At 37.1% G+C, this 26,202-nt stretch overlaps 1 protein-coding gene across 1 annotated transcript in view; it reads right to left on the reverse strand.

Moving 5' to 3' along the window:
• Window positions 1-26,202, reverse strand: part of LOC122809493 (probable glucuronokinase 2) — an 80,018-nt gene that overhangs the window by 7,892 nt on the left and 45,924 nt on the right. Inside the window, exon 2 of the mRNA XM_044081040.1 lies at window positions 6,929-6,992. Coding sequence (XP_043936975.1) covers window positions 6,929-6,992 — 64 coding nt within the window. The remainder of the gene's footprint in view (window positions 1-6,928; window positions 6,993-26,202) is intronic.

Below are 26,202 nucleotides of genomic sequence, written 5' to 3' on the forward strand. Positions count from 1 at the left end.
TATAATTTTAAAATACTGGGAGAAGAAATATACCTTTGCCAGTAAATTTAAACCTTCCATCAAGGTATCTTTTTATGGTGTGGAATGGTGAACTGTTTTGAGCAAGTTTCTCCAGTATTTTAGCAGTTTACAAGTACGGTCAGCAAGGGTGTAGCTTATTATTTAAATATTACATGAAGAAATGACTACCAAAATAGCAAAACATACAGTAGCTATAAAAAGTTTACACACCCCTGTTGAAATGCCAGGTTTTTGTGATATAAAAAAATGAGACCACAATAAATCATTTCAAATCTTTTCCCACATTTAATATGACCTATAACCTGTACAATTCAATTGAAAAACAAATATTTTAGGGGAAAAATATACAAAATAATAAAGTGTGCACATCCTTAAACTAATACTTTGTTGAAGCACCTTTTGATTTAATTACAGCATTCAGCCTTCTTGGGTATACACCCGCCATCAATTAAAGAGACTATGATTAACCCCAAATAAAGTTCAGCTGCCCTAGTAAGATTTTCCTGACATTTACTCAGTAGCCTGCTACAGCAAAAGCCATGGTTTGTAGAGAGCTTACAAAGCATCAAAGGGATCGTATTGTTGAAAGGTATCAGGAGAAGGGTACAAAAATATTTCCACAGCATTGGATATACCATGGAACACAGTGAAGACAGTCATCAAAAAGTGCATAAAATATGGGACAGCAGTGGCGTTGCAAAGAACTGTACATGCCTCCAAAACTGATGAAAAGACAAGGCGAAAACTGGTCAGGGAGGCTGCCAAGAGACCTACAGCAACACTGAAGGAGCTGCAGGAATTTCTAGCAAGTACTGAGTGTGTACTACATGTGACAACAATCTCCTGTATTCCCATATGTCTGGACTATGGGGTAGGATTGCAAGATGGAAGCCTTTTCTTACATAGAAAAATATCCAGGCCCACCTAAAATTTGCAAAACAATGCATCGTCTCCCAAAAGCATGTGGGAAAATGTGTTGTGGTCTGATGAGACCAAGGTTGAACTTTTTGTCCACAATTCCAAAAGGTACGTTTGGCACAAAAACAATACTTTGCATCACCAAATGAACACCATCCCCACGGTGAAGCATGGTAGTGGCAGTATCATGCTTTGGGGTTGCTTTTCTTCAGCTGGAACTTGGGTTTTAGTCAAGGTGGAGGGAATTCTGAACAGTTCCAAATGCCAGTCACTTTTGGCCCAAAACCTTCAGACATCTGCTAGAAAGCTGAAGAGGAATTTCACTTTTCAACACCCCAAGCATACATCCAAATCGACAAAAGAATGGCTTCACCAGAAGAAAATTAAAGTTTTGGAATGGCCCAGCCACAGCCAAGACCTAAATCCAATAGAAAATCTGTGGGGTGATCTGAAGAGGGCTGTGCACAAGAGATGCCCTTCCAATCTGACAGATTTGGAGTGCTTTTGCAAGAAAGAGTGGGCAAATATTGCCAAGTTAAGATGTGCCATGCTGATAGACTCCTATCCAAGAAGACTGAATGCTGTAATTAAATAAAAAAATGCTTCAACAAAGTATTAATTTAAGGGTGTGCACACACAACAAAGTATTAGTTTAAGGGTGTGCACACTTATGCGACCAGCGCTGGCATTGTGTGTAAACTTTTTATATCCACTGTATATAGAAAACAGACACTTTCTAATAGCTATCTGCACATCTGGCATAAACTAAATTTAGTGAAGGGGCTGATGGTGAAGTTGTACATGTGGGTTTCTAATGATTCAACTTTTAAAGAAGAAGCATTGAAATTAAAGAATATGTTTTTTGGAAACAGGATATCTGAAAGGTCTGTTCATTAAAATCAGTGAGGAAGTTCTGAGTCAGAGACAGATAAGACTTCAGCCCATTTTTAGATTGTCAGGAGGTATTAACCTGGATTTGACTAAGGCTATGATCATCCCTTTTAATCAGAGGAATAAAGTAAAGAGAATTTTAAATAAAACTGGAAGGCAATATTTAGATTTACTGGTTTAATTGCTATGTTATGTGATGGTCTGGCTTGTGTGTATAAAAGAGGCAAAAACCTAAAATTCTTCATGGAAGGTGGAAAAATTAAGAAAGCCTGTAAAGGCTAAGCATAGAAATATCAAAAATGTGAGGCTTAAAAAATGTGTAGCCTGTTCATATGCCTTGTAGGCCTATGGCTAAGGCCAGCCATGTCTGTAGGTTCAAAGTAAATAGCACCGCTGTAACATTTCTTAGGGTAATAATACCAAATGGAAGGTAGGACTGTAACACCAAAGGGGTGATGTTTGTAGCACATATTGCTAATTGCCTCAGTTGTGTCTCTAAATGTATTTTTACATATAATACATACACACACACACACACACACACATATATATATATATATATATATATATATAAAAATAAGGATCACCTTCATTTGATCAACCTTCCGAAATGCCAAACATCATATGGCTGAGACCAAATGACCAACATTTTGGAAGGTCGAAACTAAAATTTAAATAAATAAATAAATAAAATAAAAAATCAAATATACCAACTCCCAGACTGCACTACATTGAGGAAAATTGCAAATTTCCCATTCTGTGATGTACGGTGATCTCCATTCACACTGTTCGACCTTCTGAAATGTTGGTCATATGGTCTCGGCCATATGACATTTGGCATTTCGGAAGGTCAATCAAATGAAGGGGATCCATACATATATATATATATATATATATATATATATATATATATATATATATATATATATATATATCTATATATATATATAAAAGAAATCTTAAAATACTGAACTTCACATCACCAAGACCACAAATCTGAAAAGTCAGAACATTGAAAAGTTAACTTACAGACATTCAAATACCGAAATCAACCACACAATAACAACACAACTTTACACTTCTGATATCAACCACTATTTCTTAAAAAAATCAACTGTAACGTCTACAGACTAAAAGATGTATAAAACTCTTAACAAATGATCAGCAAATTAACACAGTATTCATTTCTAAACAAACACTTCCTACACCTTGCATAAACTCAAAAACTGTAAACCTACCTCAATTGTGCAGACCGTACTATCTAAAACCCACCTACATGGGGGAGCTATGCCATCCATACCCCCTAACTAAATACACCAACTCCGGGATTGCACTACATTGTAGAAAAGGGCACATACCTTTTTGTGACCATATTGTAGTGTAAATGCTTCAAGTACTGGTAGGAACATCATATGAAATGTCCCCATTTTTTTTTGACACTACAAAAATGAGACATACCTGTACAAACAAACAGTTAAATACTACTTCCTGCATTATACTCAGTATTCCATATGTCAGCATTTAAAGTTTCAGTCGAATTGTAGCCTCAGTGATGTGAAGTTTGGTATTTTAAGATTTCATTCTTTTAAAGTAAATTCACACACACACACACACACACACACACACACATATATATATATATATATATATATATATATATATATATATATATATATATATATATATACACACACATATATAAAACATTTTAATCAACTTGATTTACGTTTATGAATATTTTATTAATAAAATGTTCTTTTTTTATTTACTAATAACTCTATGTAAAGTAATAGGGTAAGTATATTTTAAGTTTATATCTTGGGTTTTCAAGGCATTGTGGTATGGTTTGTCTGTATAAAAATGGAAAGAAAGCGATGGTTGTATCAGTTACAGTTCTGAAAAAAGTTCCAGATAATTGAAGCGAGAGTGCTAAACTTGAAATAAAACCCAGCAAATTTTTTTCTCAGGTGGCCTTGGTGATTCTGTCATAAAAAGAATAAGAATGCAAAACATATCAGGAAAAAAACAAGGAATACAGAACACAGCAAAAAACCAAAGGCAGAGCAGAAAACAGATGGGTAGCTTTGCTATGTAAATCAAGACGTCTGGGTAACTGGCTGTGAAAATTCAGAAAGTAACGTAGAATAGAAGGATGAGCTTTGCTGATTTCACAGAAATATGGTATAGCAGCATGAAGAGTGAAAAATACAAGTCCCGGGATATATGTTGTTCAGGAATGACACAGAACAGAGGAATGCAGGTGGATTAGCAATCTACAGCGAAGGAAAATATCACATGCAAAAACAGGAGGAACACTTCTTTATAAAGTGTCAATGAAACAGGCAGGTATGAGCCTACAGAATACACCCTCACAGTTAAGGCACAGAGGGGGGATGCTGATGGACTGATTCAGAATTTGTACCCCCAAGCACATCAAAGGAAAATAATGACAGACTATATCAGATGGTAAATAAGTGTTGTAGGAGAAAGAGGAATAGACTTATGGTGGATCTGATTATTTCTTGAAAAGGCGGGAAGCACTTCAGAGATGACGAAGGCTTTGGATTATTATGAGCTAGGGGACAATGTTAAAGTCGAATTATGTGATATGGTTAAGCAAGCAATGGTAAATGGCCAGGGATTGAGTACTCAAGGATATGGAAAAGGGTTTGAGGAAAAGACAAAACAACAGAAAAAGCCAGTGTGGCTACACAGGAATGAGAGTAGCAATTAAGGTAAATGGGCCTACAAGATGTGGAAGGTAGGTTATGGGAGGTATAGATGGCACCATACAAAGAGACTAGCAGAAAGGTAACAAAGGAGGGAAGGCAGCAGAGACACAAGCTGAAGAGCATTGGTAGCAAAAGTCAAAGAGAAAATAAATAGGCTCTACATGAGCAGCTCATTTTAGTCTGTGCAAATGAAAACATGGGGAGGTACCATGATGATAGGTGGGTATGGCAGATCTGAGGCAGCCCTGAAAAGACACCCAGACTGAAGTAGAGGAGTTCAAAAGGTAACTGGCTGGTCTAAGTGAGGATAAAATACCAAGAACTTTATGGGCTTCATCCTGGTGGTCTTCAGAAATCTGGATGGTAGGTTCTCTGAATAAAATATTCATTATCAATCAATAGCCAGTATAAAACAGCCTGCAGTATGAAAGAGAGCAAGTACAGTACTTTTCTACAAAGGAGAGCAGGAAAAATCTAGAAAATTATAGGCCTTTTATACTATCAGCCATGGAAAGACATGGATAAAAATCCTGATAGAAAGGGTGACTGTTTTCCTAAAAACAATCTCCAGGACAGCAAGTGATATGGCCAGGAGGAGTTAGGCAAACATAATCTAATTGTATGACTTTATTATAGGAAGATATGACAAGGGATTATTAAAAGAAGTATACCCAGCTTTCACCAAAACCTTTGACTTGGTCTCACACAGGTGGGTCCTAGTAAAACTGCAGGGGCTGAAGGTGGAACACAGACTGAAGAACAGGATGGCTGGCATTAGATATCATTCCAGTAGTCTTCAGTCTGTTTGCTTTGTACATATTTGAGGTGAGTGACAGGAGGTACAACCTCTTTGCTGATGATGACACAGTGCTAGGTGCAGCAGTGAATAGCTTTTGGATGCGGCCAAAAAAAAATTTGGAAAAGCTGAGCAAGTGGGTAGGACTCAGGACAGACAAATGCAAAGTACTACACAAAGGCCATGAAAATCCTCATGTCAAGTGTCTGCAGGTGGAAGCGAACTGATGTCAGCAAAGCAGGAAAAGGATGGCAGTGGAAGCTGCAAACTGAATATGGTGGATAGACTCAGAAACAAAAACATAATCCTGCTACTTAAGCAGGATCTAATCAGATCATAACTAGAGTACTGCATGCAATTCCACAGGTCATATAAGGAGAAAGACATCAAGGTGCTGGATGAAGTCCACTAGTATCATTTGTGAGAGGACAAATGGTATGACCAGAAAATAGAGATGCTAAAGCTCTTCTGACTGAAGACTAAAAGAGACACTGGGGACTTGACACCAGTACATAAGATCATGACAGAAACTGCGAAGGAGTCAATCCAGTACAGGAAGGGCAGAGTGAGGAGAAAAAGGTGCCAACTATTCCCTGTTTCTGCAAAAGTGCTGGCAGGCTCTAATTCACTTTATCCTATTCACAGTACAACTTTATCTTTAAGGTATTTAATCAACAAAGTGTCCAATCCTTTTTAAGGCTACATCTCAAGTGTACCTCATTATGAGGTACACTCCTCATTTTGACTGAAAAAGTCCATGTTCCACACTTAAACAGTTTGCCACACATTCATTGCTAAGACTTTTTTTAGCTAACATGAATGGTAAAATATACTGAATCACAATAATTTATCAAAAAACTTCTTATGAGTACAAAGTAACATGTCTTAACCATGCCACAAGCTTGCTAGTTGATGTTGTTAGTAAACATTAGTAAGTGATCCACATTTTGTCCATTTTCCCCATTGTGAGAGGTAGTTTCACATTTTGAAGACATAAGGTTGAAAGCTATGTTCTTAAGATTAAAAGATAACCAAATACACAAACAAAAAAAAAAACAAATTGCAATTGCAAATAAAGTGCTAAAATGCATATCTAAGCCTGTCCCGTGGAAAAGAATGATAAAGTCCTGACAGCAACTCAGAAAAAAATGGATCATCTAGCAACTGATGTGGTGGAGGAGCTTACAAGGAGAGGTGGGAAATGAGCAGCTGACATGGGCTCATCCATCTTGGGGGAAGGTGGAAGCTTGGGTTGACTCCCCTATTGGCAAAAGAGTGTGGCTGGGTGTCACAGTTACTTCAACAACCGCAAGTGGGCCACGACAAGGTCATCCACATAAAGCAGTGCACGCTGTAGCTAGAGTCAGGCATGCAGGGCAATTTGTAAGCCAAACCTGTCAGCTGCCAATGGGGACAAGGGTTAGTGTTAATCAGAAAACCCTAATGGCTAACTGAATATTGACCTCACATGAAGAGGAATGAATGGGTCAGTTAGGTAACAGGAGAGATGATGGTTAGCACACATTAAAGATAAAACGTATATGAAAAAGAAAATAATTAAACAGCATACCTTTCTGGCAATTTCCACCATTTTTAAGTTTCCTTGGCCCAAACATGCATCAGTGTAAATGGCTCTAAAACAAAAGAATAATGATAATAAAGAATATTTAATGAAAGATTGTGATTATGTTATTACAATGTTCCTGTCATAATGAAAGGAGAACGTCATAGCTGTTTTACCGACATCTGCCTTGAAGGAGCCACAGACACATCTCAGGATAAATGCAGCATTACAATTAGCAAAAAGTGACTCATTTACATACATGACACTCATTTTTTGTAAATGTACCTGCTCTACCTACATAGATACATTTGTGATGGAATCCACATTTATTTGTTGCTTAAAAACATCAGTGCAGGTGGTCTGCGTTGGGGGGGGTTAAAGGGAGAGAGCAGGATATAAGTGACAGCGATGAGCTGTCATGGGACTAGTGGCTGAAATAAGAACGATCATGCAGGAAACATAATCTGCTTTAAATCTACAAGCAGCCACCAGGCAGAGAGGTCAGGGATATAAAACAGCTGGCAATGCAAAAAGAACAGAGACATCACTAAAGGAAAATTGTCACCAGTGAAATCTGAAACACTTGTTTCTTAATCAAAAGCAGCACCAGCAATTAATAACAAGGCTCTTTAAACCAAATGTCTTCTACACTGTAAAATAAACAATTGCACATTTCTAGAAAAAGGAAGCAAAAGTCACCCTCCAGAATCCCACGATCTTATTAGCTACAGACACATGCAGATAACACTTAAGGGTGTGCATGCACAAACACAGGAAACAGTTATCATCCAGCATGGGGCACAAAAACATTTCCAATCAAAATCATTGACACACAGTCTATAAAATTAAGCAAATTACTATCAGGTTTACTAGGCCCCAGAAACGCAAGACAGTACATACTTTCACCACACTTAAGCAGCTAATAACTTCAAAACTCCAACAAAACACGAAAAAAAAAACGAAGCAGCAGCTTAGGAAAACACCAAAATCTTTAATACACCAATGGTGAGCGCTTTTGTCTCTCCACTTATTCATACACCAGAGACTTCTTCAAACAACCATTTAAACACACTACAATAATTTATACTTAAGTAAATCACATGATTTCATGTCACATGACATAATTAAAAAGCATAATTAAAAAACATATTGCTACTTTAAAACCATTCATAAAACACGGAACAATAACTTACTCATTCACAATTAAACAACTACAATATAATAATTGCTTGATCAGTTACAAATATATACATACAAAATAGTTTAAATATACAATTAAAATAGTTTAAATATACAATTTAATATACAATCTAATATGCAAACCACTGTTAGTGTTTTAACCCCCTCCTTTTTAAATACATTATAAATTCATCTCTATTATTTGAACCCGTGGGAAACAAGCATTAAGTTTGACTTGCCAACAATACTCTAACCAACCAAGTTCTTCCTCAATGTTTATTATGTTGGCAGTATTTATTAGTTGTTCTAACACCAAGAACCTGAAATTCACTTTACATTTTTTATTTTTATAATGTTAACTCATTGCATACCTATCATCTCCTATTTTTATAGCATGCTTATGTTCATATATACGCTTATATAATTCTCAAATTTTCCTTCCAACATAAAAAGTATTACATTCTAGGCATACAATCAAATATATTACATTATTAACTTTACAATTAAAAGTTCCAGGTATCTTAATAATCATTTTTCAAACTTCTATCTCATTTTTCTCAACATATAAATAGTTGCACATGTTACAATTAAAACATTTGATCATCCCACATTTCTTTACTTCGGCCCTAATAGGATTCAGTTTAGACTGAAAATAATTTTTATAACACTTAGCTCTTTTTTGTATAAAATTAGGTTTGTCTCCTATCTTCTCAAGTAATTCCTCATTGGTTCTAAATATACTCCACTTTTTACTAATAATGTTTTTAATGGCACTAGACTCAGTACTATTATGTATTGCCATAGCTGTCTTATATTTATAGGAGATGTTTTTAGTTCTCCTTGCTAGTGTTAAACCTCTTCTTTCTCTTAACTGTTCTTCATAAAGTTCTTCAACTTGTCGCCTAGGGTAACCTCTTTTCTCCATTTTTATACATAAATGTCTAGCTTCATCTATAAACTCACTATCTTTTTTAGTGAGGTTACTTATTCTTTTTAATTGACCTTTCACAATATTCAATTTATTTTTCTTGGGGTAAATGCTGGAATAATGTAGGTACATATTATTCTGTACTTCCTTCCTATAAATTCTTGTCAGTAATCTATTTTCTTCTTTATATATTACAATATCTAGAAATTTTATTTCATTATAACTGCTTTCATGTGTTAAATGCCAATAGTAAAACAGAGGCATTGTCTGTTTTTGTAGATAGACATTTACAACAAGTAATTCCCAAAAATGTGACATATATAAAGGACAGTTTTGATGTAATTCCCAAAAATGTGACATATATAAAGGACAGTTTTGATGTAATTCCCAAAATGTGACATATATAAAGGACAGTTTTGATGTAATTCCCAAAAATGTGACATATATAAAGGACAGTTTTGATGTAATTCCCAAAAATGTGACATATATAAAGGACAGTTTTGATGTAATTCCCAAAAATGTGACATATATAAAGGACAGTTTTGATGTAATTCCCAAAAATGTGACATATATAAAGGACAGTTTTGATGTAATTCCCAAAAATGTGACATATATAAAGGACAGATTTGATGTTTTATCAAAAACTGAAACATTAATGGTATATGAAACTGATATATTAGTTACATTGGATATAAAATCACTGTATACCATGATTCCTAATGGTGAAGGTATGGATACTGTAGGATTTGAACTTCTCAGAACTAAAATGTTTTCTAGTGGTACTATCAGTTTATTAATGGAAATGATTGATATTGTTTTGAGTTATAATTATATGACTTTTCAAGATGAGACTTATGTTCAAACCAATGGAGTCGCAATGGGTGCAGCATTAGCGCCCAGCTATGCTAATGTTTTTATGCATGGGTGGGAGCTGGCTAACATATTAGAAAGTAGGTTTAGTGAACATATTGTTACAATATTACGTTTTATTGATGATATTTTTGGTGTGGAGAGGGACAGGTGAAGAATGACAAGAGTTTATAAATTATATTAATTCTGTCTGTTCCTATTTGAAATTCACACATGAAAGCAGTTATAATGAAATAACATTTTTAGATATTGTAATATATAAAGAAGAAAATAGATTACTGACAAGAATTTCATTATTCCAGCGTTTACCCCAAGAAAAATAAATTGAATATTGTGAAAGGTCAATTAAAAAGAATAAGTAGCCTCACTAAAAAAGATGGTAAGTTTATAGATGAAGCTAGACATTTATGTATAAAAATGGAGAAGAGAGGTTACCCTAAGCGACAAGTTGAAGAACTTTATGAAGAACAGTTAAGAGAAAGAAGAGGTTTAACACTAGCAAGGAGAACTAAAAACATCTCCTATAAATATAAGACATCTATGGCAATACATAATAGTACTGAGTCTAGTGCCATTAAAAACATTATTAGTAAAAATTGGAGTATATTTAGAACCAATGATGAATTACTTAAGAAGATAGGAGACAAACCTAATTTTATACAAAAAAGAGCTAGTGTTATAAAAATTATTTTCAGTCTAAACTGAATAAGAAATGTGGGATGATCAAATGTTTAATTGTAACACGTGCAACTATTTATATGTTGAGAAAAATGAGATAGAAGTGGGAAAAATGATTATTAAGATACCTGGAACTTTTAATTGTAAAGTTAATAATGTAATATATTTGATTGTATGCCTAGAATGTAATACTTTTTATGTTGGAAGGAAAACTTGAGTATATATATATATATATATATATATATATATATATATATGAATATAAGCATGCTATACAAATAGGAAATGGTAGGTATGCAATGAGTAAACATTATAAAAATAAAAAATGTAAAGTGAATTTCAGGTTCTTGGTGTTAGAACAACTAATAAATACTGCCAACATAATGAACATTGAGGAAGAACTTGGTTGGTTAGAGTATTGTTGGTAAGTCAAACTTAATGCTTGTTTCCCACCGGGTTTAAATAATAGCGATGAATTTATAATGTATTTAAAAAGGAGGGGCTTAAAACACTAACAGTGGTTTGCATATTAGATTGTATATTTAAATTGTATATTTAAACTATTTTAATTGTATATTTAAACTATTTTGTATGTATATATTTGTAACTGATCAAGCAATTATTATATTGTAGGTGTTTAATTGTGAATGAGTAAGTTATTGTTCTGTGTTTTATGAATGGTTTTAAAGTAGCAATATGTTTTTTAATTATGCTTTTTAATTATGTCATGTGACATGAAATCATGTGATTTACTTAAGTATAAATTCTTGTAGTGTGTTTAAATGGTTGTTTGAAGAAGTCTCTGGTGTATGAATAAGTGGAGAGATGAAAGCGCTCACCGTTGGTGCTATTAAAGATTTTGGTGTTTTCCTAAGCTGCTGCTTCGTTTTTTTTTTTTTTTTTCGTGTACTTTGCTGAAAACCTCACAAGACAGGTATTGTTCATGTAAAGCAAAATTGAATACATTAAGAGACTATACTCTAATGCTATATGGCATGTGTGGTTACAAAGATTTACAGGGCTCTGATACTATGCATCTTATCTGAGAACTGACAATTTTTCCAACTTAGAGCTGAAAAACGTGAATGGCAGTAAAAATAACTTTTTGATGGCTGTTTCTTTGTATTGGCCTTTACCTCCACATAGCCCATATTTAGGGCTTTGCACCCACATTGCTTAGGTGTGATTCTTCCCACTGAGTTGTCACAACACAGGTGTTAAGAATAATTACTCTAGGTGGTCTCCATCCTTTTCCACAAAACTGTGCAATTCACAATGTTTTGGTGTGAACTATTCCTAAGTTTCCCAGATTTAAAGATTCAACTCATCTTAGCTGCTTTATGTCTCATTGACCAAGCCTATGTCTAATTTACAGATAAACTTTATTTTCATTTTAAATACCATACTAAAACTCTATTTATTTATTTATTTTACATTTGTTGACCAGGATAATCTGACTGGATATATGTCCATTTTCAGCCGAGGCCCGGGAGAAAAGCTCTACATACCAAAAAAAGAGACAATACATACATCATTGAGTGATAAACTCAGGCAGACATGTTTAGAAAAAAATATAGACAAAGAATACAGGCAGATATCAATATATACAATGTGAAGACTTGCATCTGATTGGCAAAGATGTACCAGAAAATGTGAACATAGAATACAATCACATTTCATAATTCACAGTGCTTAGACATTCAAATGCTATGAGGCATAGCTACTTGGCTAAACAGCAGGCTGGGTAGCAAGACATGTATTAGTGAAGTTGTTAGTCAGGTTTAGAACAAGAGCACAGCCAATGAGATGTGAGGTATTTTTTGAGATCTCTTTTAAATAGGAATAGTGAGGTTTCCTTGGTAACGGTAGTAGGGAGTAAATTCCAGATTTTACCAGTTGAGTTGGCAAATATAGCATTGCCTGCAGAGTTGTTGGATTTTTGGGTCAGTATCAACAGTTTATCAGCTGAGCGTAATGGCATGGGGGCACTATGAGGGATGAGAATATTTTTGAGGGCAGGAGTGTTATCACGTTGATGGAGTATTTTAAGCGCTACTACAAGCTGGTTGAACTGTAGAAGGGTAGAATACTCTAGCCATCCCAGTGCTTTGAGGTTCTGGCAATGGTGGGTCCTAAAAGCCATGCTAGTAGCGAATCTGGCTATATGACTGTAACTTCCTGAATTTGTTGAGATGGGTTTTGGATAGGTTGGTGAGTACAGGGGAGGCATACATAAGAGTAGAGAGGAGGTGTGATCTTACAATAGCTACCCTAGCTAGGGAGTGAGGAAAGGTTTGGCTCTGTACAGGGAGCCAAGTTTTTTGTTGACAGACCTAATAGTATGATTTACATGTTTATCAAATTTAAGGTTATCTACTACTACGCCTAGAAGCTTTGCATGGTTATCAGGGGAGATAATGGTGTCATTGCTAGATTTGATATTGAAGGAAGGAGAAGAAATTCTATGGTTAAGGGAGAAAAGTAGTAGCTTGGTTTTGTTAGGATTTGGAAGCAGGCGGTGATTAGCTAGCCATGTTTCTACTGTGCTGAAAGTGGCCTGGGTGAGGGTTAGAAGTTGTGTAGGAGAGGAGGCAGAGCATAATAGCATTGAATCATCTACATATTGGATGCAGGTGTCTCCTGGGATGGTGGTGTGCAGATCATTGATAAAAATAGAGAAAAGAAGGGGACCTAGTATGGACCCTTGTGGGACACCTAGGGTCAGAGGAAGATGGGATGAAAGCTTGCTCTGCCATAAGATAGCCTGCTGTCTACCATTTAGGTAGGCGTGAAACCACTGTATTGCATGTTGGTCTAAACCAATGGTTTGCAGGGTACTGAGCAGTAGCTGATGGTTGACCATATCGAAAGCTTTTGACAGATCTAGGAAGTATCTGAGGATAGTTTGTTGTTATTATGATGAAGATTGATGACATTAGAGAAAGATAGAAGAGGTGCGGTGGTATTGTGGAATGGCCTAAAGCCATGCTGAAAGTCGGCGAGCTTTCCGTTTTTAATATGAAAGTGCATGATTTGTTTGTGTATGCATCTTTCCATGATTTTAGCTAGTGGTGAAAGAATGGCTATAGGTCTAAAGTTAGATAATTCTGTGGAACTTCCTCCTTTATGGAGAGGTATAGCATGTGATATTTTCCATATTGCTGAGATGGATTTTTCTGAGATGGATCTGTTGATCAGAATAGAAATGGGAAGTCCTATGGCATCAGCTGCTTTTTGAAGATATTTAGCTGGGAGGTGGTCTGCAGCTAGTGTAGTAGGTTTTAGCTTTTTGAATAAGGTCCAGATCAGGTTGATAGGTATGGTTTAAAGGTAAAGGTGGGTTGGGTGCTGGGTGGATCAGGGCTAGATGTGCCAGAGCTGGTGTTTGTGTCCAGTGGAGTGATATGGGTAGCTGGAGAATGGATAGCTTCAGTAAAGAAGGAGATGAAGCTGTTTGCAATTTCAACAGGAGATTTATCAAGGGCAGCTGATGGGGTAGGAGTGGCGGAACGGCCTGGGTGGAGAAGACTGTTAATACCAGCCCAAAACTTTTGAGGTTTTAGCTGATATTTTTGTTGTAGGAGGGTGTAGTGATTTTTTTTAATAGAATGACAGCTTTTTTGGTCTGATTCCTTAGCTGCCGGTATCTTACTTGGTCCATAGGGGCTTTGGTAACATGCCATCTGGCCCAGGTGTTGTTTCTTAGTATAATTTTGTTTTTTGCTTCCTTAGATAGCCACGGTGCAACTGTGGCTTTTACACGGATGGTACGGGTAGGAGCATGGTGATTAAGGATAGCCAGAAATCTGGTATTGAAGTACTCAACTGCTTCTTGTAATGGGAGTTGTTTCAAGACATTCCAATTACATGCTTTGAGTTCATTTTGGAAGTTGTCAAGGTTAAAGTTCCTGACGTTTCTTATAGTTTTGTAGGTGGGCTGGTTGGGAATGTCAGCTTTAAGCTTATTAATATAGGTAAGGCAGTGATCACGTAGATCATCGGGTAATGTACCTGACTTGTACTTTTAGGGGTGGCTGTTAATAACTATCCAATCAAGGATACTATGTTTGACTCTATTTTTGCTATATCTGGTGGAGGTGGCAATGATCTGATGAAACCCGTGGAGGTTTAAATGGGTAGAGGGAGTTTCAGAGGAACAGGTGTTCCAATCAATGTTAAAGTCCCCCAAGACAATGGTTTCCTGGGGATAGTTAAAAGCTAGCCAATGTAAGATATTTTCTAGAGTATTATCATTCTTGCTTGGTGGAATATAAATGCAGACAATGTATCTGCATTTATTTTTGTTTATTATTAGTTTGGTGATGATAATTTCTGCATTGCCAAAATGGGGTGGCTGTTGGGTGTCAATTGTTATTGTTAGGGTAGACTTGCATAGTACAGCTACCCCACCACCTTTCCTGGAGATCCAGTCCAGTCTAAGTATGTTGTACTGTGGAGGGGTTATTTCATTATCTTTGGTTATTGGTTTTAGCCAGGTTTATATGAGGCAGAGGCTATCAGGGGAGTGAACAGCTAAGAGTCCATGTAGGCTACGGATCTTGTTATTTAGGCTTCTGATGTTGAGATGACAGACCAGAAATGAGTTTGGAAGTCTATCAATCTGGGTAGTACACGTTTGGTTGTTAAATGGTGTGCTTGGGTCTACTGTTGTGAATGGGCCAACGTTGGGGTGGATGTCTCCATCCTTCATAAGATTAATTTTTAAGTTGCTTATGAGTCTTAAAAATTTGTTTATGATTTTTCCGTAGCTTTTGTTTTTTAAGCTAATATAGCGGTATTTAGTCGGGTGATGGTAATTGGGGGGGCAAGGAATTAGGAGAGGGGGTGGTTATGTGGTGGATAAACTTATTAAATGCTGTGTTGGTGTCTGTTTGAGAGTTTGGGTATTAGATTTCAAGATGCTGTCCATATTCATAAGGGCTTAGGTGATAAGGAATGAGTAGCAGGGGTACTAAGGGTAGCAGCACTAGTGTTTTAGCTGTAGTCATAGTAAATTACTAGGGTAGGGTCTGTATTGAGTGTATGTGGTGGATAAAAGATTAGAGAGAACAGAATAGCTATCGATGTGTTAATATGGATAGTGGGGTGGATAGAGGGTATATTATTGTGCTAGAAGTTTTCTGGGTTCTAGGAGCATGTGTAGTTGATTAGCTAATTAAGGGGGCGTGCCAGCGGTACTATAAACATAGTACTATGGGGGGGGTGGGTGGGATATGAGGGCAGGGTGGGGCGCAGAGTGAGCAAAGTGAGCAGAGCGGAGCTAAACCAGTAAAGCAGATGCCTAGAGGCAGTATGTGCAGGTATGAGTTACAAGCATGCTTTTTTGTTTCTTTTTATATGCCCAATACTCTGTTCCTAAGCCCTACTGTTAAATGAGTTACAAGCATGCTTTTTGTTTGTTTTTATATGCCCAATACTCTGTTCCTAGGCCCTACTGTTAAAAACTACACAGTTCCCTGCCTGCTTCTCAATTTACAATGCAGAGAGCCCATTTTCCAGTTCCCTTTTGTAGCATGCTTGTTTCACTTAGTTTATTGAGAAATGCACTGTTTGGACTGAATACTAGAAAGCACGCTGAATTTACCTTAACTGGGGAAGAAAAAGGCTACAGGAAAGTCTAACCCTTCCAACCTAATGCTCATCAGCATAAACAGATTACAAGTGGGAGTTATGGGGACATTCACCAGTGCTTTTTGAACCCAGTTTGTTAGGGTTACAGATGGCAAGGTATTTTAGTGGATATTGACCTTATTAAAACAAGTTCCGTGGTGGGGGAAGTCTTCCGTACTTGTTGTTATTAATGACCCTATATGCTTTTACAAGCATTTCAGGGGAAGTTGAGGTAGAAACAACTAGAGAGGGGATATGATACTAGCACTATATCAAGAACAGAGGTAATGCATTTAAACATTCAGTATACATGATTATCAAACAAGTCCACGTGCACCTTTTAGTATTAGCAAACAGCAGCACTCTTTCCTATATATCTGCCTTAAGGGCTCAGTTAATATTCATTATTTATGTCCCTTATCAATGCTACACTACTTGTTCATTATTTCTGTCCCTTATCAATGCTACACTACCCAGGACAGACCACTAAGTCAGTGCAAATGACAATAAATGGATACAGTATCAACAGCAGTTTGTGAGTAATTTGTAGCAGCCAGTACCAATAAACATGCCTTAATTCATCAAGGTTTCAGTTTGCTAGTAAATGCAGTAAACAGTTAGTACATTGAGCTCAGATAAAGAAGCAAGAATTAAATACATAAGTATGAGAACATACCTCAACCGACTGGGACCTGATGCACTGGTTAATTTGAAAATGGCTGGTCAGGTAGGTGATTATGTAACCTCTGATTACCTGAGAGAGGGGGGAGGTGAAGGGCTGAAACCGGGCTAAACCAGTAAAGCAGATGCCTAGAGGCAGCATGTGCAGGTATGAGTTACAAGCATGCTTTTTTGTTTCTTTTTATATGCCCAATACTCTGTTCCTAGGTCCTACTGTTAAAAACTACACAGTTTCCTGCCTGCTTCTCAATTTACAATGCAGAGAGCCTGTCTTCCAATTTCCTTTTGTAGCATGCTTGTTTCACTTAGTTTATTAAGAAATGCACTGTTTGCAGGTGCAGAGCACACTACGCTCATCTGATTGAACAGTAGAAAGCATGCTGTTTTTACCTTAATTGGGGAAGAAAAAAGGCCACAGGAAAGTCTAAACATTCGAACCTAATGCTTATCAGCAGAAACAGATTACAAGCGGGAGTTATGGGGACATTCACCAGTGCTTTTTTGGACCCAGTCTGTTGGGTTTACAGGTGGCAAGGTATTTTAGTGGATACTGACCTTATTAAAACAAGTTCCGTGGTGGGGAAAGTCTTCTGTACTTGTTTTTATTCATGGAATGACACTATATGTTTTTACAAGCCTTTCAGGGAGAGGTGAGGTAGGAACACCTCAACCGACTGGGACCTGATGCACTGGTTAATATTGTGCACTGCATTTGTTTATAGCTGTCATTTCACTTGATGGAGTCATAATTAAGGAAATAATGTGACAGATTTTAAGATGGGCTTGATACAGCATCTTAAGAAAAGTGTTTCTTTAAAAAAAAAAAAAAAAAATTTTCAAACTGCCAATAATGACTACAGGATTAGACCCCAGATATTTGTAATTCAACATCATCAAAGGCTATGCTGTATAAAAACCCACAGTGCTTGTTCCCCTGGGCGGAAAGTATACAACATGTCCTAATAGCTAAAATAAATAAGAAAGAAGCCAAGGCCATCTTGGCCATTGCTCTCTCCTTGCCCTTCCTGCAGGAGACAGGAACATCTGAGTATAACACTAGCAAGAACTCTACTTGCTTCCTCCAAAAGAAAAGTATACAGCTGCACTGCCATCTAGTGGTCAAATAATGAAAATATTTTCTCTTGCTCTGGTGTAACATGGGAAAACTTTTTAGTCAAAGTAAACTTTATTGTCATTAACAGATATTTTCAGACTTTTTGGAAAAGATAAAGTGTGTATATTAGTTATCTTTCCCCATTTCTTTGCAACAATATAAAATAATGAGGAAGTAAGTTTTCTATAGTGTAAATATTCTAGTTTGCTTTGTTTTAAATATTTTGTATTTTGTTAGCAGCGCAATTTATGATAGTAAAGATTATTTCATCTATTCACCCATTTTAGTGCTTAATGTTTTATGTATAAGCTGGACAATTAAAATGCAACTTCCATTCATATTGCAATATAGTACTACAGCCATCTCCATGCTGTTTTGAATCCCAATAGTGGATCTGTGCTGTCTCCTAAAAGAAATTATTCCATGTGGGCATTATTCCCTCTGTGAATGAAATGATTCTCAACATACAGACGTATGTATGTATGCATTCATGCATGTGTGCACACACACACACAAATACATATCCTTAGACTGTGTTGCATTTATCTTGCATGACTTCATTACAAACAATTTTTCCATTTATAAATTCATAATATGTATATTTGGGTCCACTTCAGAATTTCGAAGTCTAAAACTTTGAATCTCCTATGATCGAAGATCATATGTTCGAAGTTTTAAAACTTCGAAATCCTGAATGGAGATCGGCATACAGAGCTGACTGGGAGATTTCCCTTGTCCTCACTATAGTGCGGTCTTGGAGTTGGTATAGTTAAGTTGCGGGGGGTGTGGGGTGCAGGGGTGCTTGCCCGCCTGCATACACTTGTTTTTTATGTGTTTAGTGGTGTTTCGGGGGAGGGTTCACAATTTCGAGATTCCAGGATCTTGAGATTCTGAACTCGATGTTCTGAAACTCGGGAGTTTGGAATTTTTTAATTTAGAAGTGAACCCATATAGTTTGTGCTGTTTGAACACTCACCACAATCCATTCTCCTCCTTCTTCATGGCCAAGTTTAGTGTTTTGCATAATTAAAGATGTCCAAGAGCCTATGCCAGCAGCTGTGAAAAATGACACCCCTATTTCCTGCACAATTTTCTTACCTTGACTAGCTTGGGATGACATTCCCAAAATTTTATCTAGGTTTCTATTTGGCAATGCAGAAGGTAAGTTTATATTAGTGGGGAGTCATCATTGTTTACATTTCTGGGACATTCAGCCTGTAACACCCATTGATGATATAGTGTGCTACATTTCACTACTTTGGATGCAGTACTGATCTCTGTTGTAAGTATAACAGATTAAACAATAATACTAATAAAAAATACTAATGGAAAGCTTCTCTGTTTGCCTCCCCAACCCTCCAATATGTCCGGGTTTCTCTAGTGATTACAGTATGTGCCAGGACCTAAAATAATTCATTTTGTGCACGTTTTTAAGCAGATCTTCCTTTGTTTCAGATGTCTGCTTTTTATAATATTTTTCAAAATATGTGGAGCCATGTTCCTGTGAAAAGGAGTCCTTCAAATAAGTTCATTCCAAATAAAGTCTCAATAGCGGTCTCCAGAAAGACGTAACAACAACTTTTTGCTACTAGGACTGCCTTCCCCTCCTTCTCCAAATTTTGATGCTGCCAGCACCTTGCTGAATATATTTTTGCACTGCCTTTTTATTTCAATCATTGCGCAGCATAATGAACACAGGTTGCTGGACAATAAAACTTTGTAAATTCCACTACTATTCTGTAGAACAGCAAAATTCCATGCAATGTGCCAACTTCTGATGCACAGTGACAGTGGCTGCTAATGAGCAACTGCGCTTAACCTTCTGCAATTGACTTTCTATAGTTATATACACTCAAGAAGTAGCACTGTTTTACTGAAATCATTCAGTACTGACTCCCACAGTCAGCCGACAGTAAAGCAATGCTTTTCTTTTAAAAGGGGCTTCATCTTACTTAAAGCATGAAAATTAACCCATCCATATCCATCCAGTAATTCTGAATAAATCCAGAGTTTATCACAAGATCATAGCAGGTTACTAGGCTAATGGCCCTGGGGCACTTACAAGGCTAGCAAAGAGTTTATCCCCCAAAAAAGTAACTTCATTCAGCACCTGTCACCCCTGTTAATGAGGGACAAAGGTTGATCCCCTTGGACAAACTTGTGGTTTCCCATCCACTCATCAAGGCTGCGCCTGAAGAGGGTCAGTGATGTACTCTGTCTGACATGTATGGGAAGTCTATTCCAGAGACGGGGCAGCCTCTGGGAGACAAACCTGTCTCTCCAGCAGGTTTTGTTGATGTTGCATATTAGATTTAGGCCTACTGAGCGGGTAATGCGTGAGGAGTTAGACTTACGGATATGGAGCATCATTAGTAGGGCAAGGTCAGACATTGCCTTGTAGGCGAGACAAAGATCACCTCTGAGCAATCTGTCTGATACCGAGTAGTGATAGTGATTTGAACTTGACCGATTAGGACAGGTTTTGGAGGCCATGGATTCTCTTTGTGAGGTATTTCTGTGGCCTTTCCAGTTGGTGCAGGTGTTTGGAAAGGTACATACCAAATGGGGAGTTATACTCAATTATGGGTCTATAATAATAAATCCATAGTTTCTTCGAGCCTCTTGTCACAAGCAATGTTTAAGCCCATCATGTTTGCTAACCCTACCCTTACCATTACTCCAGCCTTTAACCCCAACCTTACACATTAGGTACTAAACACTCCTCTCTATTAGTACAACTATTAAATTACTGGTCTTTTTTTTTTTTAATTGAACCAATTGGAAAAGGACAATGTTTTCTGATGAACGTAAGATTGACTTTGTTTTTTAGATTAAATGTGTATCGGTAATTTGTGTGCATGATTAAAGTAATAAATTCATACATATCTATATATATATATATATATCTATACACAGAGAGAGAGAGAGAGTGATATAGATATATACATATACTGTACAAAGGTCTACTGAATTACATCAACAGACCCACATGTCAACATCCGCAATGTTGACCACAAAACACTGACAACATGAACATCAACACGCTACTACACATGCACCAAGTAATAACTTTGTGCATACAAAAACAAAAGTAGAAAATAATATAATATAATTTTTTGCAAGGGAACGAGCCCCTCCTCCAACCCCACACCCGCTGCAAATTACATATTACTTATGCCAAGAGTGCAAAATTAGGGGAAAGGCCATTTTCTCCACCCCCAGAATAGCTGACCAAATTTTGTCAACCAGTAGTGGACTGGACTAAATCCTTCTCCCTTGTATACATTACACATAATCTAAATACATACATACATATATATATATATATATATATATATATATAGATAGATATAGATAGATAGTAAGTAATATGTAATTTGCAGTACCTTTGTTTAAAACTACTTGTTCACTTAAAAGCTGTTGTAAATGTGAAACGGAGCACATAGCTGTTGTACTGTACCTTAGTTTATAGCCATTTGTTCAATTACAGGCTGTTTTTAAATGTGCAATGAAGTAGATAGCTGCTGTCCTGCTCCATAGTGTAAAAGTACAGTATCAGATACGGAAACGGCTTTGGACACAGGCTGGAATACTTAGTACCTGCATTACAATATGTTTGTAGTTGTACCTTACAAAGGTAGTGTTTTGTCTTAAAGAGAATCAACTCTAGTACTGCATATTTTCACTGAATGCAGACCTATACATTTAGAAAGAAGCTAAAACTGTACGGGGCTCCCGATTACCGTATAACTCATAGTTTAAGTGAATGTGAAATGCTTGCTTGCTTGGTAACTAGTTATGTGTGCTGATAAGGTTCTTAATCCTAATAATTTGTGTTTTTAGGCAGACCCCCTCAAACTATCCCAGTATAAGACTCTCCTGCCCGAAAGGACGCTACCCTGGGAAACCCTTGTGCAAGCCTCTGAAGTCCAATCTGCAATTGGATAAGGTTAATACCATATACTGTACTAAACAAAAAAAAACTTATGTACTGTATTCTGCTGACCTGGGTCTAAAGGCACCTTTTAGGCTGTCCCCCACAGTAATTTGGCTCCCTCCATATTGTTTAAATTAGCTAGTTTGCCCCTAGTATCCTATTTCTTACACCCAAAAATAATACCCTAAACACAGTAATTTCACCCTGCTCTCCCTCACATAGCCCTGAAATTATACCCTGCAGCTATAAAATTATCCTGCAAGTGCACAAATACAGTTTAAACATAGCCCATAAATTGGTTCAAAGAACAAATTAAAAATACAGCCTATAAGTTAGTTTCAGGTACACCATACATACCAACAGACTAAGGAAATACTTGGAGTCAGTGTTAGACCTTGGCGACCATTTACTAAACTACATCACAAAACATAAGGCAGGAAACCCTCACCAGACCAAATATAAAACACTTAAAAACAGGAAAAACTTTGACACTGCTATATTCCTAAATGAACTAAAAGCAGTTGACTGGTCAAAACTAAAACATCTACCATTAGAAGAAGCTATAGCTCACTTTAACACTAAATTCCTAAATATCCTAGATTCCCATGCATACAATATAATCTAGATCAAACACAGCACCATGGCTCACAAAAGACACCAAATTTAAAATCAAAACTAGAAACAGAGCCTGGGCCAGCTGGAGAACAACTAAAGGACTAACTATGGACAGCGCAGTGGTGCAGCGGTAGCATTGTCGCCTCACAGCAAGAGGTTCTCCGGTTCGATTCTCGGCTGGGGTGCCTTCTGTGTGCAGTCTGTATGTCCTCCCTGCGTTCGTGTGGGTTTCCTCTGGGTGCTCCGGTTTCCTCCCACATTACAAAGACATGCATCTGGAGCATTTCTCCCCGGGCCTCTGCTGAAAATTGGCTCGTTCCAAGTCAGACTTTCCTGGTTAACAAATGTAAAATAAAAATAAAATAAAGCCCCATTTGACCATCTAAAATATCATCAACTCAGGAATGATACTACAAAATCTATTTTACTAGATAAAAAAGCTACCAAAAGCTCCAACAAAAACACCGAAACAACCCACAAAAGTTCTGGGCAGGCTTCCAGGTCATTCTACCACCCCAACCCCAGCTAACCACACCCATAGTTCCCCAGAGACCATAGCTGGTGCTTATAATAACTTTTTTACTGAAACTATCCAATCCCTAGCAAATCAACTAACCCCCACAAACTTAAACCACACCCTAATCTACCCACTAATCACCCCCAATTTAGCTTCCAACCAATATCTACTAGTTTTATGAAAACACTCATAAAAAAAACTAAAACCTACCACCCTCGCTGCTGACCTCCTCCCTGCACAGTACCTACAAATAGCTGCAGATGCCATTGCAGATCTCATATCTATCCTTATCAACAGAACCTTATCCGAAAGCGCTATCCCCTCTCTCTGGAAAATATCCCACATCATCCTACTCAATAAAGGTGGCAGTTCTACAGATATATCCAGCTATAGACCCACTGCCATTCTTTCCCCACTAGCCAAAATAATGGAGAAATGTGTACACAAACAACTAATGCAATACCTTACACAGAATAACTTACTATCCAACTCCCAGCATGGTTTCAGGCCATACCACAGTACCACCTTAGCCCTCCTTTCCTTCACTAATGCCGTAAACCAAAACAGGAATGACAATAGGCTATCCTCCGCCCTTTTTCTTGACCTATCTAAAGCCTTCGACATGGTCAACCATGAACTTCTCATTTTTTCTCTAAAATCTATTTCCCTCAATATGCATGCAATCCAGTGGTTCCAGTCATACCTGACTGGTAGAAAACAGGTGGTACTATGGCAGGGCACACTCTCCAGCCAGCTACCTCTCACACTTGGTGTCCCTCAAGGATCCATACAAGGTCCACTACTCGTTTTTATTTTTATCAACAACCTTCACACTGCTATTCATAAAGCTACCTGTATTCAATATACAGATGATTCCACTCCGATCTGCTCAACCACCTCCCCATCTGAACTGCAAATCCAAACCCAAAATACATTTAACACCATTGAGAACTGGCTCACCAACCAACGCCTACTGCTGAACCCCAATAAAACTAAACTTCTACTCTTCACCCCCCCTAGTAGATCTACCACACTTTCATTCTCTGTCACATCCAACAATGGTACCGCTATCTCCCCTGATCAACAGACCAAACGTCTAGGGGTTATCATAGACAATAATCTCAAATTTGACCTACAGGTCAACAAAACCATACAGACCATCAATAAGAAACTTGGTTCACTGTATAGGTACAAAACATTTTTAACCCCACTGGCTAGGACTACAATTGCCCAGTCACACCTACTCTCCACACTTGTATATGCCTCGCCTGTACTCTCAAACCTCAACAAATCCGAACTAGGCAAGCTGTCCCATAGCTACAACCATATTGCCAGATTCACCATTGGCTCCAACTATAGAACCCACCACTACCAGAACCTGAAACAACTGGAGTGGCCAGAACTGCCCAGTTTAATTCAATTCAATCATCTATTAATAGCACACAAAATTCTGTACCACCATGACAATACGCCCTCACTCATAAATATTATTAAACCATATAGCAACCTGAGATCCCTACGGTCAGCCAACAAACTACTAGTACAAACCCACAAAGCTAATAACTCTGTTGGTGAATCCCTGTTTGCCAACATTGTTGACAAAACCTGGAATTTGTTGCCAAACTATATCACCCTACAATCCTCCAAAAGTCTCTTCAAAAAACACCTCAAACAGTATCTCAAAGTGAACTGGCTTTGCCCATGTACCAACCCTGACTAAGTTATAAACTGAAAACATAATCTGTAAATATCAAACATGTAACTATGGCACCAAGCTCTGCATCTAATCTGATGTCTTTTGCTTTTACTTGTGTCTGTCCATGTGAATTGTGAGTCCCTACTAGGGAACACTACTAAACCACTGTACATAATCAATTTGTTTTTTTTATATTTTCTAATGTTATCAAACTTCTTATGTAATCTATGTAAGTTTGTCTATCTGGAGATTTTCTCCCCGGCCCTCCGCTGAAAATGGACATGTATCCAGTCGGACTATCCCGGTAAACAAATGTAAAATAAATTTTATATATATATATATATATATATATATATATATATATATATATGTGTATATGTGTATATATATATATATATATACACACACACACACACACACACATGTATATATATATATATATATATATATATATATATATATATATATATATATATACGGTTTACTAATAGAATGTCGCCGTTCACTTACATGACAACCATACGTTCGAATTACACCTTTCTGAACCCGTGTTTTGCTGGCCATTCATAATTTTGAAATACAGATCACTGTAAATCCATCCCTGTCGCACATATGAATGTCGCAGAATGGAAGCCGTCGTTATGAGATGATGACAACACAGATGCGTCGCGTTCTTGTCTGTCACAGTAATGCAGATGCATATAGGAGGCACGGCATAATGAAGTGATGTGAGGAAAGTACAGTAGCTGACGTAAGCAGAGTGTGGTAGTTTACACCGTGGAATTAAGTGCATGTTCGGAACCTGCTGATAGACGACGTTCGATTACAGGCTTTTTGGCAGTAAAGAATACCTGGGAAGGGTGAGTATGGAACGTAGAAATGCTGCAGGTACAGTCGTATTAGAATAGGACAAGACAGATTTGTATTAGTATAACTAAAGCCTGACCAGTAAAGTGTACAATTGATGTTAGAGCTGTGTAACTTATCTGTATGTGCATACGGTGAAGTAATTGTAGTATGCAAATGTAATCCATACTGACATGTATATAACTTAACATATCTGCATTTCAGTATGTGTCTATAATAGCATTTGTGTCCTGCTAGACATGTGTATAGTCACCGTCATTGTATTGGTGTAATAATCAATATTAATTTGGATGACATGGCTGCCAAATTAAGTTGAATGTTGACATGTAGACTGCATTATGATTTAAAATGTGCGTTACCTGTTTAAATTGTTCTAAAAGGTCTAATGTCTACTATCTCATGACTTTTAAAATGCAACAGCATATGTTAAGTATTACTGAAAGTATCTTCATGTATAAGTGATAGTATTGTTATTGTGAAGTGTGAGTAGGATAGTGAGGTTGTAGAAGGATATGGCTAAGGTTACCTGGTGTATTTGTAGTGCAGCTAGCTGGTACCTATGTCAGT

Source organism: Protopterus annectens, chromosome 8.part0 (assembly GCF_019279795.1).
Source record: "Protopterus annectens isolate FY-2018-M chromosome 8.part0, PAN1.0, whole genome shotgun sequence".
Taxonomy (NCBI): domain Eukaryota; kingdom Metazoa; phylum Chordata; order Ceratodontiformes; family Protopteridae; genus Protopterus; species Protopterus annectens.